Source organism: Oryctolagus cuniculus, chromosome 10 (assembly GCF_051225735.1).
Source record: "Oryctolagus cuniculus isolate XC-2025 breed Fujian yellow rabbit chromosome 10, ASM5122573v1, whole genome shotgun sequence".
Taxonomy (NCBI): Eukaryota; Metazoa; Chordata; class Mammalia; order Lagomorpha; family Leporidae; genus Oryctolagus; species Oryctolagus cuniculus.
In genome coordinates, this window is record NC_142876.1 from 112,869,957 (window position 1) to 112,886,684 (window position 16,728).

A 16,728-nucleotide genomic window follows, 5' to 3' on the forward strand; every position below is an offset into this window, starting at 1 on the left:
CTGTGCTGTGTGCCAGGGCAGCAAAGCTGGTGCGCGACAGAAGGGGTTCATGATGTCAGGTCTGCTGGGCTCCAGAGCACCTGCACTTCCCTTTTCCTGTCCCTTCCTCTAATGTAGGAGAGTGGCATGGGAATATTTCCAGTCATGGAAAGTATCTCCTCCATTACTGCCTACAGTTCACCCATGCGATGACCCAGATTCCTTACTCTATAGTTAGTTTTGTTGGTTTTAGATTTAGTTTTTATTTTAATCAAGCTTAGACTTGTTAATGGTTTAAACAGTCATTTGGCTCCAGTAGGTTTGTTACAAGTAGGTCTCATGATACTGCCCACTCAGTAACCAATTCTGCCTCTTCTTAATGGATGGGATTTTCCTGATTCTTTGCTCAGATTACCTTTCCCCACCTCCAGTTATGCGCACAATCTGTGGATTCCTCCTTGGGAAGATGAGAGTACAACTCTCTCGGCTGTGCCCACTGCCTCACACATGCACACTCTGTGTCCTCCCAATTGTGGTAATAGTAATTCTTCTGTGGTTAGAGTGATCTTCTATCAGAGTTGAAATTTAGTGAGACTTATTTTATGGCCCCAATATGTAGCTTGGGCTTGGAGAACATTCCACTTGAAAAAAAAAAAGGTGTAATGTTCTAGAAGTGCCCATTTTGTTTGATATTCATTATTCATACTGATTTTTTGTCTGCTTGTATCAGTTTTTGAAATATGTATATTTCAACTGTAATTGTGAATTTCTTTCTGCCTTTAGTTACATCAGTTTTTATTTTATGAAATTTAAAACAGTTATTTATATGTTTATGATTAGCTTTTTCTGATAAATTGCTTCTTGTCATTATGAGACAATTTTTTTAAAGATTTGTTTATTTATTTGAAAGATAGAGTTGCAGAGAGGCAGAGGCAGAAAGAGAGAGAGAGAGAGAGACAGAGAGAGGTCTTCATCTGCTGATTGACTCCTCAAGTGGCTTCAACGGCTGTAGCTGAGCCGATCCAAAGCCAGGAGCCAGGAGCTTCTTCCAGATCTCCCATGCAGGTGCAGGGGTCCGAGGACTTGAGTCATCCTCCAGTGCCCTCCCAGGCCACAGCAGAGAGCCAGATAGGAAATGGAGCAGCTGGTGCCCATATGGGATACTGGCACCACAGGCAGCAGCTTTACCCTCTATGCCACAGTGTCAGCCCCTGAAATGTCTTTTTATCTCTTGGGATTCTTTTTTTTTTTTTTTTGGAAGTCTCCTTAGTCTACTATTACTATATCATCATTCTTTTTTCTTTAAATTTTTAATTATTAGATTTTATTTGAGAGGCCGGAGTGGGAGAGAGCAAGCGAGCCAGCTCTGTTTGCCGGCTCAGTGCCCAAATACCCACAGCAGCCAAAGCCAGAAGCCAAGAACTGAATTTGAGTCTCTCATGTGGGTGGCAAGAACCCAAGTACTTGAGCTACCACCTGCTGCCTCTTAAGGTGCACATTAGCAGGAAGTTGGAATTGGGAATGGAGCCAGGGACTCAAAGCAGGCACTCTCTATGGCATGTGGATGGCCCACACAGCACCTTCACCCACTAGGCCAACGGCCTGCCCTCCTGTATCATCATTCTAATACTTCCTTTTGTGTGTGTGTATTTATATCAATTTCCCTTTCATTCTTTTACTTTCTACTTTGTGTGTCTTTAAAATACCTCAGGTAAACAGTATATAGTTAGATTTTGCCTTATTTCAGTCTGTTAATCTGGCTTTTAATTGGAGTGTTCAGTGAATTTTATTGGTATGGTTGAGTTCTGATCTACTTTTTTGCTACTTATTTGTCTCTTGTTTATTGTTTCTTTCCCACTTTCTTTTGGTTTGATTAAATTTTTAAATGCCATTTTATTTCCTTTTTTGAGAGGGGGCTTATTTCTGTTACTAATGGGGCCAATAATATCCATCCTTTTTTTTTTTTTTTTTAATTTTATTTGAGAGATAGTGTTATAGGCAAAGAGAGGGAGAGATAGAGAGGTCTTCCAGCTGCTGGTTTACTCCCCAAATGGCCACAACGGCCCAAGCTGAGCTGATCCAGTGCCAGGAGCCAGGAGCTTCTTCCAGGTCTCCCACATGGGTATAGGAGCCAAAACACTTGTGCCATCTTCTACTGCTTTCCCAGGCTACAGCAGAGAGCTGGATTGGAAGAGGAACATTCAGGACATGAACCAGTGCCTTTATGGGATGCTGGACCACACAGCTGGAGGCTTAGCCCACTAGGCCACAGTGCTGGCTCCCATCCTTACCTTTTAAAGTCTCTTTAGAGTCATTATTGTACCACTTCATAGTTCACAATTGGCAATGGTCTCTTAACGCTCTTATTTCACCTTTGTCTGAAATTTCATGCTTTCACTTCATGAATTTTATAGCCTTACAGCAGTATAATTTAATTTATCTGCCACTTTTGTCCTGTGTGCCATTATTCTCATACTTTAAAATTCCTAAGATGTTAAAACTCTTTCTTTTAGTTATCATTTGTAGTTTCACAGTTGTCTTCTAAAAAATTACAGGAAGGAAAATTATATTTATCTATTTATTTACTGTTTCTGGTGTTTCTCATTCCTTTGACAGGTCTGAGTTTCCATGTAGAATCATTATCCTTCCAACTGGATCTTTTTTTTTTAAAGATTTATTTATTTATTTGAAAGTCAGAGTTACACACAGAGAGAGGTCTTCCATCTGCTGGATCACTCCCCAATTGGCCACAACGGCTGGAGCTGCGCCGATCTGAAGCCAGGAGCCAGGAGCTTCTTCTGTGTCTCCCATGTGGGTTCAGGGGTCCAAGGACTTGGGCCATCTTCTGCTTTCCCAGACCATAGCAGAGAGCTGGATAGAAAGTGGAGCAGCTGCAACTCAAACCTGTGCCCATATGGGATGTCAGCAGTGCAGGCAGCGGCTTTACCTGCTATGCCACAGTGCCAGCTCCCCAACTGAATCTTTTAGCGTTTCTTTGTAGTGCAAGTATTCCAGATAGTTTTAATTATCTTTTTTTTTTTTTACAGGCAGAGTTAGACAGTGAGAGAGAGAGAGGCAGAGAGAAAGGTCTTCCTTTTCCGTTGGTTCACCTCCCAAATGGCCGCTACGGCTGGTGCGCTGAGGCCGGCCGCTATGGCTGGTGCGCTGAGGGTGGTGCACCATGCCGATCTGAATCCAGGAGCCAGGTACTTCCTCCTGATCTCCCATGCAGGTACAGGGCCCAAGCACCTGGGCCATCCTCCACTGCCCTCCCAGGCCACAGCAGAGAGCTGGCCTGGAAGAGGAGCAACCAGGACAGAATCCGGCGCCCCAACCAGGACTAGAACCTGGGGTGCCGGCGCTGCAGGGGGAGGATTAGCCTAGTGAGCTGTGGCGCCAGCCAGATAGTTTTAATTATCTAAAAATGTCTTTATTTCACCCCCTCTTTTGAGGGATAATTTTGCTTCATATGGACTTTGGTGTCGAGGTTTCTTCTTCGGAACACTTCTCAGCATTGTCTTCTAGCCTTGTGGTTTCTGATGAGAAGCTGTCATCGGTATTGTGCTCTCCTGGATGTAACATCTTTGTTTTTTCTGACTGCATTCCAGGTTTTTTGTCCTTTATCTTTGTTTTTCATCAGTTTAGTTTTGATCTGCCACAGTGTTTTTGTTTGTTTGTTTTTCGTATTTCTGTTACTTGGGGTTTCTTGGATCTTTAAACCAGTATGTTTCACTAAATTTGGAGATTTTCTAGCCCATTGCTCTCTGAATGTTTCTCCTTGTTATCCCTGTATTCTAGAAGTAGTTACATGAATGTGAGGCAGTTTGATGTCATCCCCCAGATGCCTTCGTCTCCATTCTCTCCAGTCTTACCCCTTCTTCAGGGTCATTTTCATTGACTTTTCTTCTAGTTCACTGATCATTTTTTTCCTGCCATTCAAAATTTGCTGTTAAGCTCACCATGTGAGTTTTCCACATCACTTAACATCTTTTCAGTTCTAAGATTTTCACGTCTTTTAAAATTAATTTCTATTTCCTTGCTGAACTTTCCAACTTGTCTGTTCATTATATGATCATATTTTGATTCAGTTCTTCCAGCGTACTTTCCTTATTTTCTGAAAAATATTTAGCATAGCTGTTCTAAGTCTTTGCTAAATTTGCTAAATTCCAAAATTTAGACAATTTTTGGCACCTGTGTCTGTTGACTGTTTTTCCCTTGTTTGCGGTTCATGTTTTCCTTTTTCTTGCATACTTAGCAAGTTTTGATTGTATAATGGAAACTGTGATTGACGACTTGTAGAGACTCTGGATTCTGTTATCTTCTTTTGAAGACTGTTGATTCTTGTCTGGTAGTCAGTTCAGTTACTGGCTGATCCCCTTGAACTCGAAGGTTTCTTTTTCTGTGTTGTCAGGACCTGTCGGTGTGTGGGAAGCCGAGGGTGTTTACCTAGCCTCTCTAACATCGCAGAACCCAGCCTCCAAACGTGAGGCTCATATTAGAGCGTGCTTGTAGGCTTTGTTAGAGCAGGTTTCTGAGGGCCTTACTCTAGCCTCGTCCTCATTGGGCACAGCCTTGCTGATGTCTCAGCTGCACATAAGGGCTACTAACAAGGCCCCTTCACTACAGAGGCCTCTTCAGTGTGTCTGGCTGGTAACTTCATCATCCCACAGCACAGTTTAGCCTCTGTCTCTGCCCTGCTCTGATCCCTGGGGGCTACTCTGGCAATATTCTGGCAGTCTGATCCTGTAGCCCTTAATCAAGGACTCTCTGGGACATTTCACATGGACTTTTGGGCTCTTCTTGTGTATGACTTCTTATTCCGGTCCAATCAGCTGCTCCGGTTCTGATTTCTATTTGGATTCTAAGCCACTATTCCATGGTCAGAAAACTCCCTTGATAGAGAGTGGTGGGGGTCAGGAGATACATGTCATGAGTTTTGCTTCTTTTAGGAATTACAGTCTTGTGCTATTTGCTGTTTACATTCCGGTAACAGCAGCCTCTCATCTTCTTCTCCAGTGCTGCAGTTGCTTTCAGAGGGAGGGCTTGCACCAGTTCCGCTGCCATAGTGGAAGCTGCTCCCAGAGTCTCTGGGCCTCTGAGCTGCTCCAGGTTGCTCGATGGCCTGGTTCCTGGTTAGCTGGTGTCTTGGATCTCACTCTCCCATCATCCTGGGGGCTCCCTTAGCTTCTCTTTTGAATCAGATCTGTTTTCTGGATCCTGCATTTTCTTACTTTTGGTTGATTTCTTGAAGTAGAAGAACCTTCAGTAGCTTGCTTAGAAAATAGCAGAAAGGTGATTTTTTTGAGACCAGCGTATCTGAAAATGCCTTTGTGGAGCCCTTACACTTAACTCTTGGTGGACTGAGAATTCTAGGTTGGAAATAGTTTTTACTCATAATTTTTAAATTGAATTGAATTTTATTTTATTTTGACAGACAGAGTGGACAGTTAGAGAGAGAGAGACAGAGAGAAAGGTCTTCCTTTTCCGTTGGTTCACCCTCCAATGGCTGCTGTGGCCGGCGCATCGCACTGATCCAAAGCCAGGAGCCAGGTGCTTCTTCTGGTCTCCCATGCTGATGCAGGGCCCAAGCACTTGGGCCATCCTCCACTGCACTCCCGGGCCACAGCAGAGAGCTGGCCTGGAAAAGGAGCAACCGGGACAGAATCTGGCACCCCGACTGGGACTAGAACCCAGTGTGCCGGCGCCGCAGGCAGAGGATTAGCCTATTGAGCCGCGGCACCGGCCTTTACTCATAATTTTAAGACATTGTTTCATTAAAAATGTAATACCATGTGTGTCTTTGTGTTCTGTTCTTCCCCTTTGTTGTAGAATTTTTCAGTCATGTGTTTAGTGTGGGTTCCTCCAGTGTGTGTGCACACTTAGTGAGCCCTTTCTATCAATTCTGGAGAACTTTTTTAAAGTTTATTTTTATTTGAGAGAGGGATTTTTCCTTCTACTAATTCAGTCCCCAAAATGCCTATAACAGCTGGGGCTGGGCCAGGCTGAAGCCAGGAGCCTGAGACCCAAGTACTTGAGCTTATTGCCTGCTGCATCCTGACACTAGCAGAAAGCTGGATCAGAAGTGGGACTCCAATATGGGATGCAGGTTGGGGCCCAGCACTGTGACACAGAGGGTTAACGCCCTGGCCTGAAGTGCCAGCATCCCATATGGGCACCGGTTCTAGTCCCGGCTGCACCACTTCCGATTCAGCTCTCTGTTATGGCCTGGGGAAGCAGTAGAAGATGGCCCAAGTCCTTGGGCCCCTGCACCCGCGTGGGAGACCTGGAAGAAGCTCCTGACTCCTGGCTTCGGATCAGCCGTTGTGGCCAGTTGGGGAGTGATCCAGCAGATGGAAGACCTCTCTCTCTCTCTCTCTCTCTCTCTCTCTGTAACTCTGACTTTCAAATAAATAAATAAATCTTTAAAAAAAAAATAGGGTATGCAGGTATCCCAAGACGTAGCTTAACCTGTTGCACTGCAATGCTTGCACCTCAGAAAATACATTATTTTTTTTATTTTTATTTATTGAAAGGCAGTGTTAGAGAGGTAGACAGAGAGAGGGGGATCTTCATCTGCTGGTTCACTCCCCAAATGGACGTAATGACTGGAGCTGGGCCAGGCCAAAGCCAGGCAGGTCTCCCATATAGGTGCAGGGGTCCTCCGCTGCTTTCTCAAGAGCATTAGCAGGGAGCTGGATCAGGAGTCGAGCAGCCAGGACTCAAAGTGATGCCCATATGGGATGCCAGGATTGCAGCGCTGGGCCCCAACCTGCATCCCATATTGGAGTCCCACTTCTGATCCAGCTTTCTGCTAGGCTGGGGCTTTAACCTGCTACACCACAGTGCTGGCCCTATTTTCTTGAAAAATTGGTTTAATTTCCTGCCTCTTGATTTTGCTGTTTTCTTTTTCTGAAATTCTCATCCTGATTTCTCGGCTGGTTCTATAATTTTCTTTTCTCTATTTCCCATCCCTTTATATTTTTCCTCTATGCTGGAAAAGTTTCTTCCACTTTTCTTCTAAGCCTATGTTACATTTTTCATTAATGTTATCATATTAATTTCTTAGGGTTCTTTTTTTTCCTCTCTGAACACACTCCTCTCAAACATAGTTTCTATTCTTGTTTCATGGGTTTTTTTAAGTTTCTGAAAATATTGATGATTGTTTTGAGGTTTGGAGCTCTGCATCATTTCTGTGTCCTCTCAGTTACTTTAAAAATAATATTTAGAGGCTGGCACTGTGGCACTGTGGGTAAAACCACCACCTGCAGTGCTGGAATCCGATATGGGCACTGGTTTGAGTCCCGGCTGCTCCACTTCTGATCCAGCTCTCTGCTACTGCCTGGGAAAGCAGTAGAAGATGGCCCAAGTCCTTGGTTCCCTGCACCCATGTAGGAGACCCGGAAGAAGCTCCTGGCTCCTAGCTTTGGATAGGCTCAGCTCTAGCCGTTGCTGTCATCTAGGGAGTGAACCAGTGGAAGGAACAATTTTCTCTCCCTCTGCCTCTCTCTAACTCTCCTTTTCAAATAAATAAATAAATCATTAAGAATCTGTATATTTATTTATTTTAAAGGTGGAGTGACAAAACCAGGTGGCGGTGTGGGGGTGATGATAGAGGGGTGGGAAAGGGGTAGCAGAATCTCCCATCTGCTGCTTCATTCCCCAAATGGCCACAGAAGTCAGGTCTGGGCCAGGTCAAGAAGGAACCTGAAACTCCATCAGGCCTCCCCCATGGGTGGCAGGGTTCCAGTCACTAAGGTCCCTTTCCACTCTTTTCCCAGGCATGTTAGCAGGGAGCTGGATGGGAAGTGGCACATCCAGGACTCAAAGATGCACTCCAGCATGGGCTGCCGGCATCACCAGCAGCGGCCCAGCCATGCACCATATGCTGGTCTCCTCAGTTGCTTCTTTCCTGCTGTCCAGCCTGTCTTTCAAGTCCTGGGTTCTCCTCTGGGAGTGGAGGAGATGAGACCTTGATCATCTGGATCCCAGAGTTGTGCAGTGCCTGTGTCACTCCATGCTGCCCCGTGTGAGCTGAAATGCTGTGAGCCACGGGAGGCCAGGTCTGAGTTCTGCGCAGCCTCTCATGGCTGAGGAGTAAAGAGGAACTCTGATGCTGCCCAGAGCTGTAACTTCTCTCAGGGCTGGGGAGATGGTAGTCATCTCCACACTGCCGGGGGCAGGGGCCCTGCCTTCAGGAAGTATCTGGAGCCTCACTGCTGTTCTCACCACCGATAGACTAGATAAAGGGGCATCAGAGTGCTTGCACCCAGAGAAGGATGAGCAATCCACAGTGTGGTGCAGGCCACAGGGGGGTATCCCTGCTCAGAGAGCCCCGGGAGCCTGTGATTGGTGCAGCGGAGAAGGCAAGCCCAAGCCCTGAGGCTGTGGTCACCCAGGGCCCTGGCACCTGACCCTCGGATACTGGCCCACATTCAGAATCCCCCAGCCTTGGAGCCGATCAGCTTCCCCAGAGTAGGCAGCCTCTGTCCCAGGCACATGGAGGTTCAGGCCTGACCCTGGCCTGCTGGCACAGGCTGTCTCCATGCCCTGTCGGGTCCATCCTGCCAGGCTGCTGCTTCTAAAGGAAGCTAGGGGAGGGCAGTGTTGGGGTGTAGTATGTGAAGCTACCACCTGCAACACCAGCAGTCTGTGTGGGAAACAGTTCCTATCTGGCTGTTCCACTTCCCATTAGCTCCCTGCTAATAGTCTGGAAACACAGTAGAAGATAACCCAAGTGCTTGGGCCTCTGCTACCCACATGGGAGACTCAGATGAAGTTCCTGGCTCCTGGCTTTGGTGTGGCTCAGACTTGGCCGTTGCAGACACTTGAGAAGTGAACCAGTGGATGGAAAATCAATCTCTCAATCTTGCTCCCTCCCTCCCTCTCTCTCTCTTTCTCTCTAACTCACTTTCAAATAAATCTTTAAAAAATACACACACACACACACACACACACACACACACACATATATATATATATAAAGTAAATAAGTGAAGGAAGCCGGGGAATCTCTTTCCACACACGGGCACCTCTTCTCTGTAGCTCCTATCTAGTGAGGACTTAGCAGAGGGTACCATTGGGTATTTGTTAAGTGAGACCAAGGTAGGAAAAGACCCTAATCTCCTTGGCCATCCAGGGTCAGCTGATGGAAACTGCCAGGTTTTTAAAGGCCCTGCAGGAACACTCTGCCCATCACCTCCTGTAGACACTCCCTGCCCTGGCCTTGCCCCCTGACCCTGTCACCAGCTGTAAGGTCATAGAGAACCCTCAAGCTGAAGGGGCATTGTACATGATCGGGTACATGGTGCACTAGCAAGGGACAGGACCCGGACCTTGCACCTGGTGTAGCTCTCGCACTGTCAGCTGCTTGGGGTCTGATGGGCTAGCATCCCCAGCAGTGAGCCAGTGTTTGTGGGCAGACAGAGAGCCCAGACCAGTTCAAAGTATATCCCTAGCCCCCACTCCACCTTTCCCTGAGACCCTCAAAGGCTGGGACAGGCTGCCCAACTTCCCTTCATACCCTCCTTCCTGAAAAAGCCAGAGGACCTCACTCTTGTTGTCTACCTTCGAGCCTGGTGGACCGCTGCTCTGGGCACGGGTCTGGTGTGCTCCCTCGTCCCCGGCCCATGCCACCAGTTCACCTGAGGCCTCTATTTCTGTAGCTGCAGATCTGGGACACAGCCGGCCAGGAACGGTTCCGCACCATCACGCAGAGCTACTACCGCAGTGCCAACGGGGCCATCCTCGCATATGACATCACCAAGAGGAGCTCCTTCCTGTCAGTGCCTCACTGGATCGAGGATGTGAGGAAGTATGCAGGCTCCAACATCGTGCAGCTGCTGATCGGTGAGCTGGGGGCGTCATTCGGGGTCCTACTCATGAGCCTGGCAAGGCAGTGGTGATACTTCATTTACTTGGCCTGTGCTGCCCATTTAGGGTCCAGCCCTGGCTGTTGTGGCCATTTGGGGAGTGAATCAGTAGATGGAAGATCTCTCTGTATCCATCCCTCTCTCTGTCATTCTGCCTTTCAAAGAAAGAAGGAAATTTTTTTTTAAGATTTATTTATTTGAAATGCAGAGTTAGAGGGATAGACAGAGAGAGAAAGCGGTCTTCCATCTGCTGATTCACTTCCCAAATGCCACAGTAGCCATGGCTGCACCAGGCTGAAGCCAGGAGCCAGGAGCTTCTTCCAGGTCTCTCACGTGGGTCCACTTGAGCAGTTCTCTGCTGCTTTCCCAGACACATTAGCAGGGAGCTGATTGGAAGTGGAGCAGCTGGGTCTCTGAGCAGTGCCCATATAGGATGCCAGTGCTGCAGGCAGCAGCTTAACCCACTACGCCACAGCACCAGCATCAGGAGGGAATCTTACAAAAAAAAAAAAAAAAAAAAAAGATGCTGTGTTCCACATTCAGAGTATCTGGGTTTGTACCCCGGTCTAACTCCTGATTTCAGCTTCCTGCCAGTTCAGACCCCAGAAGGCAGCAGTGATGGTTCAAATGGTTGGGGGTTGCATTCCCGAGATCCACATGAAGACTGAGTTGAGTTCTTAACTTCCAGCTTCGTCTCCAGCCCAGACCTGGCCTCTGGGGAGTGAGCCAGCCGATGGGAGCTAGTGCTCCTGCTCTCGTGCTGTCTTGTAAATGAAATTTTTAGAAAAATTATGGAAATTGGGTCAAGGAGCACTTGAACGGCTTATATAGAATATAATGAAAGCATCCCTCATCCCACACCTTGTAGAGGAGCCAGAGGCCGTGCCCCAGGGCGAAGTGGTCGTCTGCTCTTACTGTCAGAAAAAGCCAAATAATAAAAAATAAACCCATGATCTTAACAAAGAACTTACAGATTCCAAAGGAAGAAAGGGTAGAGTAAAATGATAAGCATCATACCAAATTTTGGAGGAAGAAATGCAACACTAGATTTCCTTGTTTGCCTCGGTGTTTATGGAGTGCCTCCAAGTGTGGGTTGTTTTCACCTTCCTCTCATCCCTCTCCCCTCCCTGTTGACAGTGGCGTGGTAGGCTGGAAACGGCCTCAGAGAGGACGCAGGCGTGGGCTCCGTGGCAGGCACTGGAGGCTGGAGCTCCTGTCCCGTCTTCAGCTCCTGTGTGCTTTGCTCCAGGCTCTGCTGCATCTAAATCTTAGAAAGCAATAAGATGTACCAGCTCTGGCACAGCTGAAAAAGAGAAAAAATGAGGGATCAATGGCGAGAGGAAGGGTTTTTAAACAAAAAGTGTGTTTTGAGAAGGACAGGTCCCTGTCGCTGACGGGGGGTGGGTGGTGCTGGGGCTCTTGGTGTGGCCTTGTTGGCTGGGACCAGGCTCACTTGGATCTGCGGAGCTCACATGGTGCCTGTCCTTCCTCCGCAGGGAACAAGTCGGACCTCAGCGAGCTGCGGGAGGTCCCCCTGGCGGAGGCACAGAGCCTGGCTGAGCACTATGACATCCTGTGTGCCATTGAGACCTCTGCCAAGGACTCCAGCAACGTGGAGGAGGCTTTCATGAGGGTGGCCACGGAGCTCATCATGCGGCATGGGGGCCCCATGTTCAGTGAGAAGAGCACCGACCACATCCAGCTGGACAGCAAGGACATTGGGGAGAGCTGGGGCTGCGGGTGCTGACTGGGGGCAGGGCAGGCAGGCCAGGGGCCTCCTCACTTCCTCCCTCCCCTCCCTTCTCTCTCCCCTCAGTTTCTCTCTGTCTCTTGCCTGCCAAGCCAAGCCCTCCAGGGCACCTGTACTGCCAGAGCAGCTGATTGAGGCTCTGGGATCTGTACCCCAGGGCCTGGATGCTTGGTGAGAAAGGAGAAACAGGGCACCCCTGTAGGAGGCCTGCTGCCCACAGGAGGGTGCGGGGCCCATTCTGCCAGCCAGCAGCTGGCTCCCCTTATTCTTCACATTCCAGGACTGGCCCGAGCCTGCCAGTGTGGACAGCAGGGAGGGTGGCGCAGTGTGGCTCCCTGGCCCCACCCCCCACTCTAGTTCTGACCATCCCCTACCTTGACTTTGCTGCAGCTGTGACAGCGGGTTGCTGTTTTCCAGGGATGTGGCAGGTGCTCTGGTCTCTTCCACGACATTCCAGGGCCTCTGTACATAGCAGAGACCAAGAGCAACCAGACCAAGACTCGGTACTGAGCACAGCTCCAGGGAAGGCTGAGTTCCTTCCCGGTGTTTTCTTCCCTCACTGCCGGCTTGAGGCTCACAAGTGTCTCCTTGGGGCCTGGCCTGCTGCCTTATCAAGAACTATGGAGTTTTCTCGTTTTCCATGTAGCTTCTCCTTGTCTTCGGCGCAAGTGTGGGGTTGTGGCCATGGCCCTGTGGGGACTGTGCTGGCTTGGGGCTAATGTGTTTCCACACAGGCCCTCAGAAGTCTGAGGGTTGGGGACTTGAGACAGGGATGTGGGCATAGAAGATAAAAGTAGATGCTTGTGTCGTATCTGCAAGACCCAGGTCTGCAGGGCGGCCAGCCTTGGCCCATGCATGGACATCTTTCCTGCTGTGTGCAGAAGTGCCCACTTCCCCCTGGTCCAGGTCTGGCTTATGGAGTCCCCAGATGGAATAGGCCAGGCCGTGGTGGTCCTTGGCCTGGGCCTCTAACTGCCTGTATCCGTACTGGGTGTGGAGATGAGGAAGCCCAAGTTAGGGGAGCCAGGGGCATCTTCCCAAGCCAATTCCAGGTCCTCCATATGAACACCATTCAGCCCCTCAGGCCCCTTAAGCATGAGACCCCCAGAAATTGCTCTCAGACTCGTGGGTGAGGCCGCAGGCCCAGGCTGGTGACTGTGCTTCTGCACCAGCCCCTTTCCCAGGAAAGGGAAGAAGCAGGCCTTCGCAGACCCCGGCAGTGCCGTGAGGCGGGGCCGGGCATCGACGGTGCTTTTCCGGCTACCAGACAAGCAGGGCTAGACGCTGGGCCGAGTGTCCCCATTTCTCTTTTGGGCCGGGAGGTGGCTTATAATGGCTGAGCCTGGTTCTAGAAGGGAGGAAGGTAGCCCAGGAGGGCCAGGGGCTGCTGGGCAGGGGCCTGAATTGAGGGGTACCCCAGGGGAGCCAGCCCTAGAGCAATGGGAGCTGGCAGCAGGGAGCTTCCTCGCTGCAGCAGCTTTGGCAGTGACAGAACCGGATGAAGCTGAGTGCGGCCCAGGGCCCTGTCTGCTGGCTTCATTTGGCCCAAGCTGCTGCCAGGGAAACTGGTGCCTGCCCCTCCATTGCAGTGCCCGGGGTCCTCCTGCAGTGTAGACAGTGCCTGGCCCTGAGGGTGTCCTCAGGCCCAGGACAAAGGTCCCCAAATCCAACTGGGACTAGGCGTTCTGTGGATGATGCTCCCTGCGGCCACACGACCCCTCTGCCAGGGGTTGAGGAGGGGCAGTGCGGGGCCTGGCCTTCTGAGCACTGGTGCTGACCCTGCCCACTTCTGCACAGCCCCACCGTCCTCTGCTTCAAGGCTGGGACCCCACAGCTTGGCCGTCACCTTCCTCAGGATGTTAGCCAGCGAGGGGAGAGTAGAAACCTCTCCCCCTCTTCCTTTACAAGGATGCCCTGGCTGCCACAAGGATCCAGGATGGACACAGGAACATTGTCACCTTGGACCATGAACCACCCCTCTTCCTCCCCTCAGGACAGGAGGTGAAGCCCTGTCTAGCCTGGGCCCAGGGAATCCCTTAGTGGCCTCGTGGCTCAGCCAGCAGTTGGGGACCATCCCATGGCATCTGAAACATCGGCCCAATGCATCTTCTGCAGTCCAACCCACAGACAGGCGCAGCCTCACCCCAGCAGATAGCCTGGGCTTCCTGCTTTCCCCACTCTGCCACAGACAGGCCCATTCTCTATCCTGGGTGCCTCGCTGGCCTCGGCTTCTGCTCCGAGTGGCGGAAGGGTCATACCTGACGTGGCTGGGCCTCCACTGCCTGGGTGTCTGAGGCCTGCACAGCTCTGCAAGCTTCTCCCCAGTGCCTTGTCTTCCCCAGCACCCTCTGTCCTGTCTGGGCCAAGCTGGCCTTCCTGGCCCAGGCACAACACACACTGCCTGCAGTCACACACACACACACACACTCACACACACACACACTGCCTGCAGTCACACATACACACACACACACTCTGCCTGCAATCACACACACATACACACACACACTGCCTGTAATCACACACACACACACTGCCTGCAGTCACACACACACACACACACACTGCCTGCAGTCACACACACACACACACACTGTCTGCAGTCACACACACACACACTCTGCCTGCAATCACACACACACACACACACACTGCCTGTAATCACACACACACACTCAGTGTGTTTCCCCTGCATTCTACCTGCAGTCACACGCATAGACACACACACACTCTGCCTGCAATCACACACTCACACTCAGTGCGTTTCCCCTGCATTCCGCCTGCAGTCACACACACACACACACACACACACACAGTGTGTTCCCCCTGCAATCCTGCCTTTCCCTTTGCGTCATTCAGAGTCTCACAGATGACCCAACTGGGCACACCCTAAGCTTTGACTGCCTCTGGTACCCCTGGCGAGAGCCATTCCTCACCTAACCCTGTGCTCTTTGAGGTCTCCTGGGTCCGAGGCTGAAGCCATTTCCTACAGAGAAGCTTCCCCCATCCCTTCTGAAGCACAAATGTCAGTGTCCTGGGCCAGGAGAGGTCCCCATCCCCTCAGTCAAACAGACTGGGCTTGGCTGAGACAGAAAACAAAACTGGCCTCTGTTTCCTTCCCCGTGGCAACCTTGGCCAGCTCCCAGCAGCCCAGGGCCTCTGGGGGCAGGAGAACAGTTTAATCTCTTCCTTTGTTTATAAATTACCCAAGAGCAGGAGCAGGTGGACTCAGGGACCAGGTTGGGTGGGGGTGTGCTGGGAGGTGTCCCGGCAGCCGCCAGGGGCTGGGGAGACTCCTGAGGCCTGGGTGGGGCTGCTGTGACCTGAGCTCCAGGAGAACCAGGGGCCGACTGGTGTCTCGCAGCAGTGGAGCGGGAACCGACACAAATGCTGCCCTCTACTGGTGCTGGAGAGGTGGCTGTGGCCTCAGGAAGGGATTTGAGCCAGGGACACAGGCCCAGTGGGCAGGAATCAGGAGGGAGCTCCTAATTCATATTGAATTCAGTTCCTCTTTCAAGGAGGCTGCCAAAGTGGGGGTGCCTCCAGCCTGGCCCCTCCCAACCCCTGCAGGGTCTGGACTGGGGCGGGGCTTCAAGCCAGCTCAAGGATGCCCTTTGCATTTGGGAATTTTTCACATTCTCTATTTATGAATATGTAGAACTTTATATCAAATCTATTTTTTAAAACATGGAAAAGTTGCCTTCGTGGAAACTTAGCAGAGCCAGAGTGGACGCATTCCTCAGTGATTAAACAGGTTTCTCTTAACGAGCCAGCGGTGCCCAGGACTGGTTCTCTCACCCTTTAGCCTAGAAGGCTGCCCAGGGGGCCACGTCCCCAGCAGGTAGTCCCACCTGTTGAGCCAGCTTCCCTTGCCAGGGGCAGGGGGCAGATCTGCCCAGTGCTCAGTCAGCTTCCCGGAGTCCTGAACTCCTGCGTGACTGCCCGGGCAGGAAGCAGGCAAAGCCTGAGGGGTGGGGGTGGGAGCCCCTCTGTGGGCCTCAGACTCCCCCAAGTGGATTGTTCCTTGGGAGAGCAATTTGGAGATTGTGGCCCGCCCCCCACCCCCCACCCCCGGCCCAGCATTGCTCACAGACCTCAGCTTTTTACAGAGGAGCAAATCATTCCACAGTGAAAAAGCAATGCAATGGAGCTGTCAGTCCAGGCAGGCCCTGGCATGTAGCCCCTGCCCACTGTTCCCAGCACAGAGAACATCCGGGCACCAGGCAGCTGGTCACCGCTCACAAGAGACCAGGTGGTACCTAGTCACCCGCATGGTGGGAGCCAGCCCAGCTCTGCCCTGACTGGCTGTGTGACGCTGTGCCAGTCCCTCTCTCTCTGGTCCTTGGCATCCTAACTGCACTGCAGTCCCTCCTGCATCCAGAGCCCTGCTGAGACCCTGGGGGTGGAGGCTTAGCACAGTGATGGGCTGGACCCCTCAGCGCCAGGCCCCAACCATCTTCCCAGGGAGCAGGGACCCTCATGGCTGCACTTCTGCTCTCCTCCCAGCCCAGGGAGGCGCCAATGCACACCCCTGGAAGGAAGCCTCACTCAGCCACCTGAGCCCCATGGCAGGCTCCAGCCGGGCCAGTCCCCACTGCCTCTGCCCAGACCACAGGACTGCCAAGACTCCAGGGCAAACCCACAGGGCACCAGCTCCAGTCCTCTCCTTTAAAGCAGGGAAGCTAAGGCTGGGGTCCAGAATGGACTCGTCCCAAGACCCCGTGTTCACTGCCGAGCCCCAACCTGAGCCTGTCCTGGGCTGGGTGCTGCGTCCCAGGGCCGACTCTGCCCTGCCTGGCTCCTGGCGGCCACCTAAGCCCCTGCCTGGGTCCCTACCCCTTCCTCCCTGTACACATTAACCCTGGGGCTCAGCTGAAGGGGTACCCTGCCAGTCCTTCCCCCAGGAAACCCAGAATGTAGGGGGTTCTGGCCTTGACGTTATCTTCCCTGTGGCCAGTCCCACCACCTGCTGCCTGGGGCTCTGTCCCAGCCTCCGCCTGTCCTAGCCCTGCTTCATTTTCCACCATGTGGTCACAGGGAGCTTTGGGAAGTTGGTCCCCCATTGACTGGGTCTCTCCTCCCTCAGAACCCCGCAGGTTCCCCGCAGCCCTCACACCACCAGCTACCCTG

At 51.3% G+C, this 16,728-nt stretch overlaps 1 protein-coding gene across 1 annotated transcript in view; it reads left to right on the forward strand.

Moving 5' to 3' along the window:
* Nucleotides 1-12,235, forward strand: part of RAB43 (RAB43, member RAS oncogene family) — a 32,044-nt gene extending 19,809 nt beyond the window's left edge. The window contains exons 2-3 of the mRNA XM_051851772.3: nt 9,642-9,825; nt 11,345-12,235. Of these exons, the coding sequence (XP_051707732.1) occupies nt 9,642-9,825; nt 11,345-11,595 (435 nt within the window). The 3' untranslated portion in view covers nt 11,596-12,235. The remainder of the gene's footprint in view (nt 1-9,641; nt 9,826-11,344) is intronic.
* Nucleotides 12,236-16,728: the final 4,493 nt, after the last annotated feature.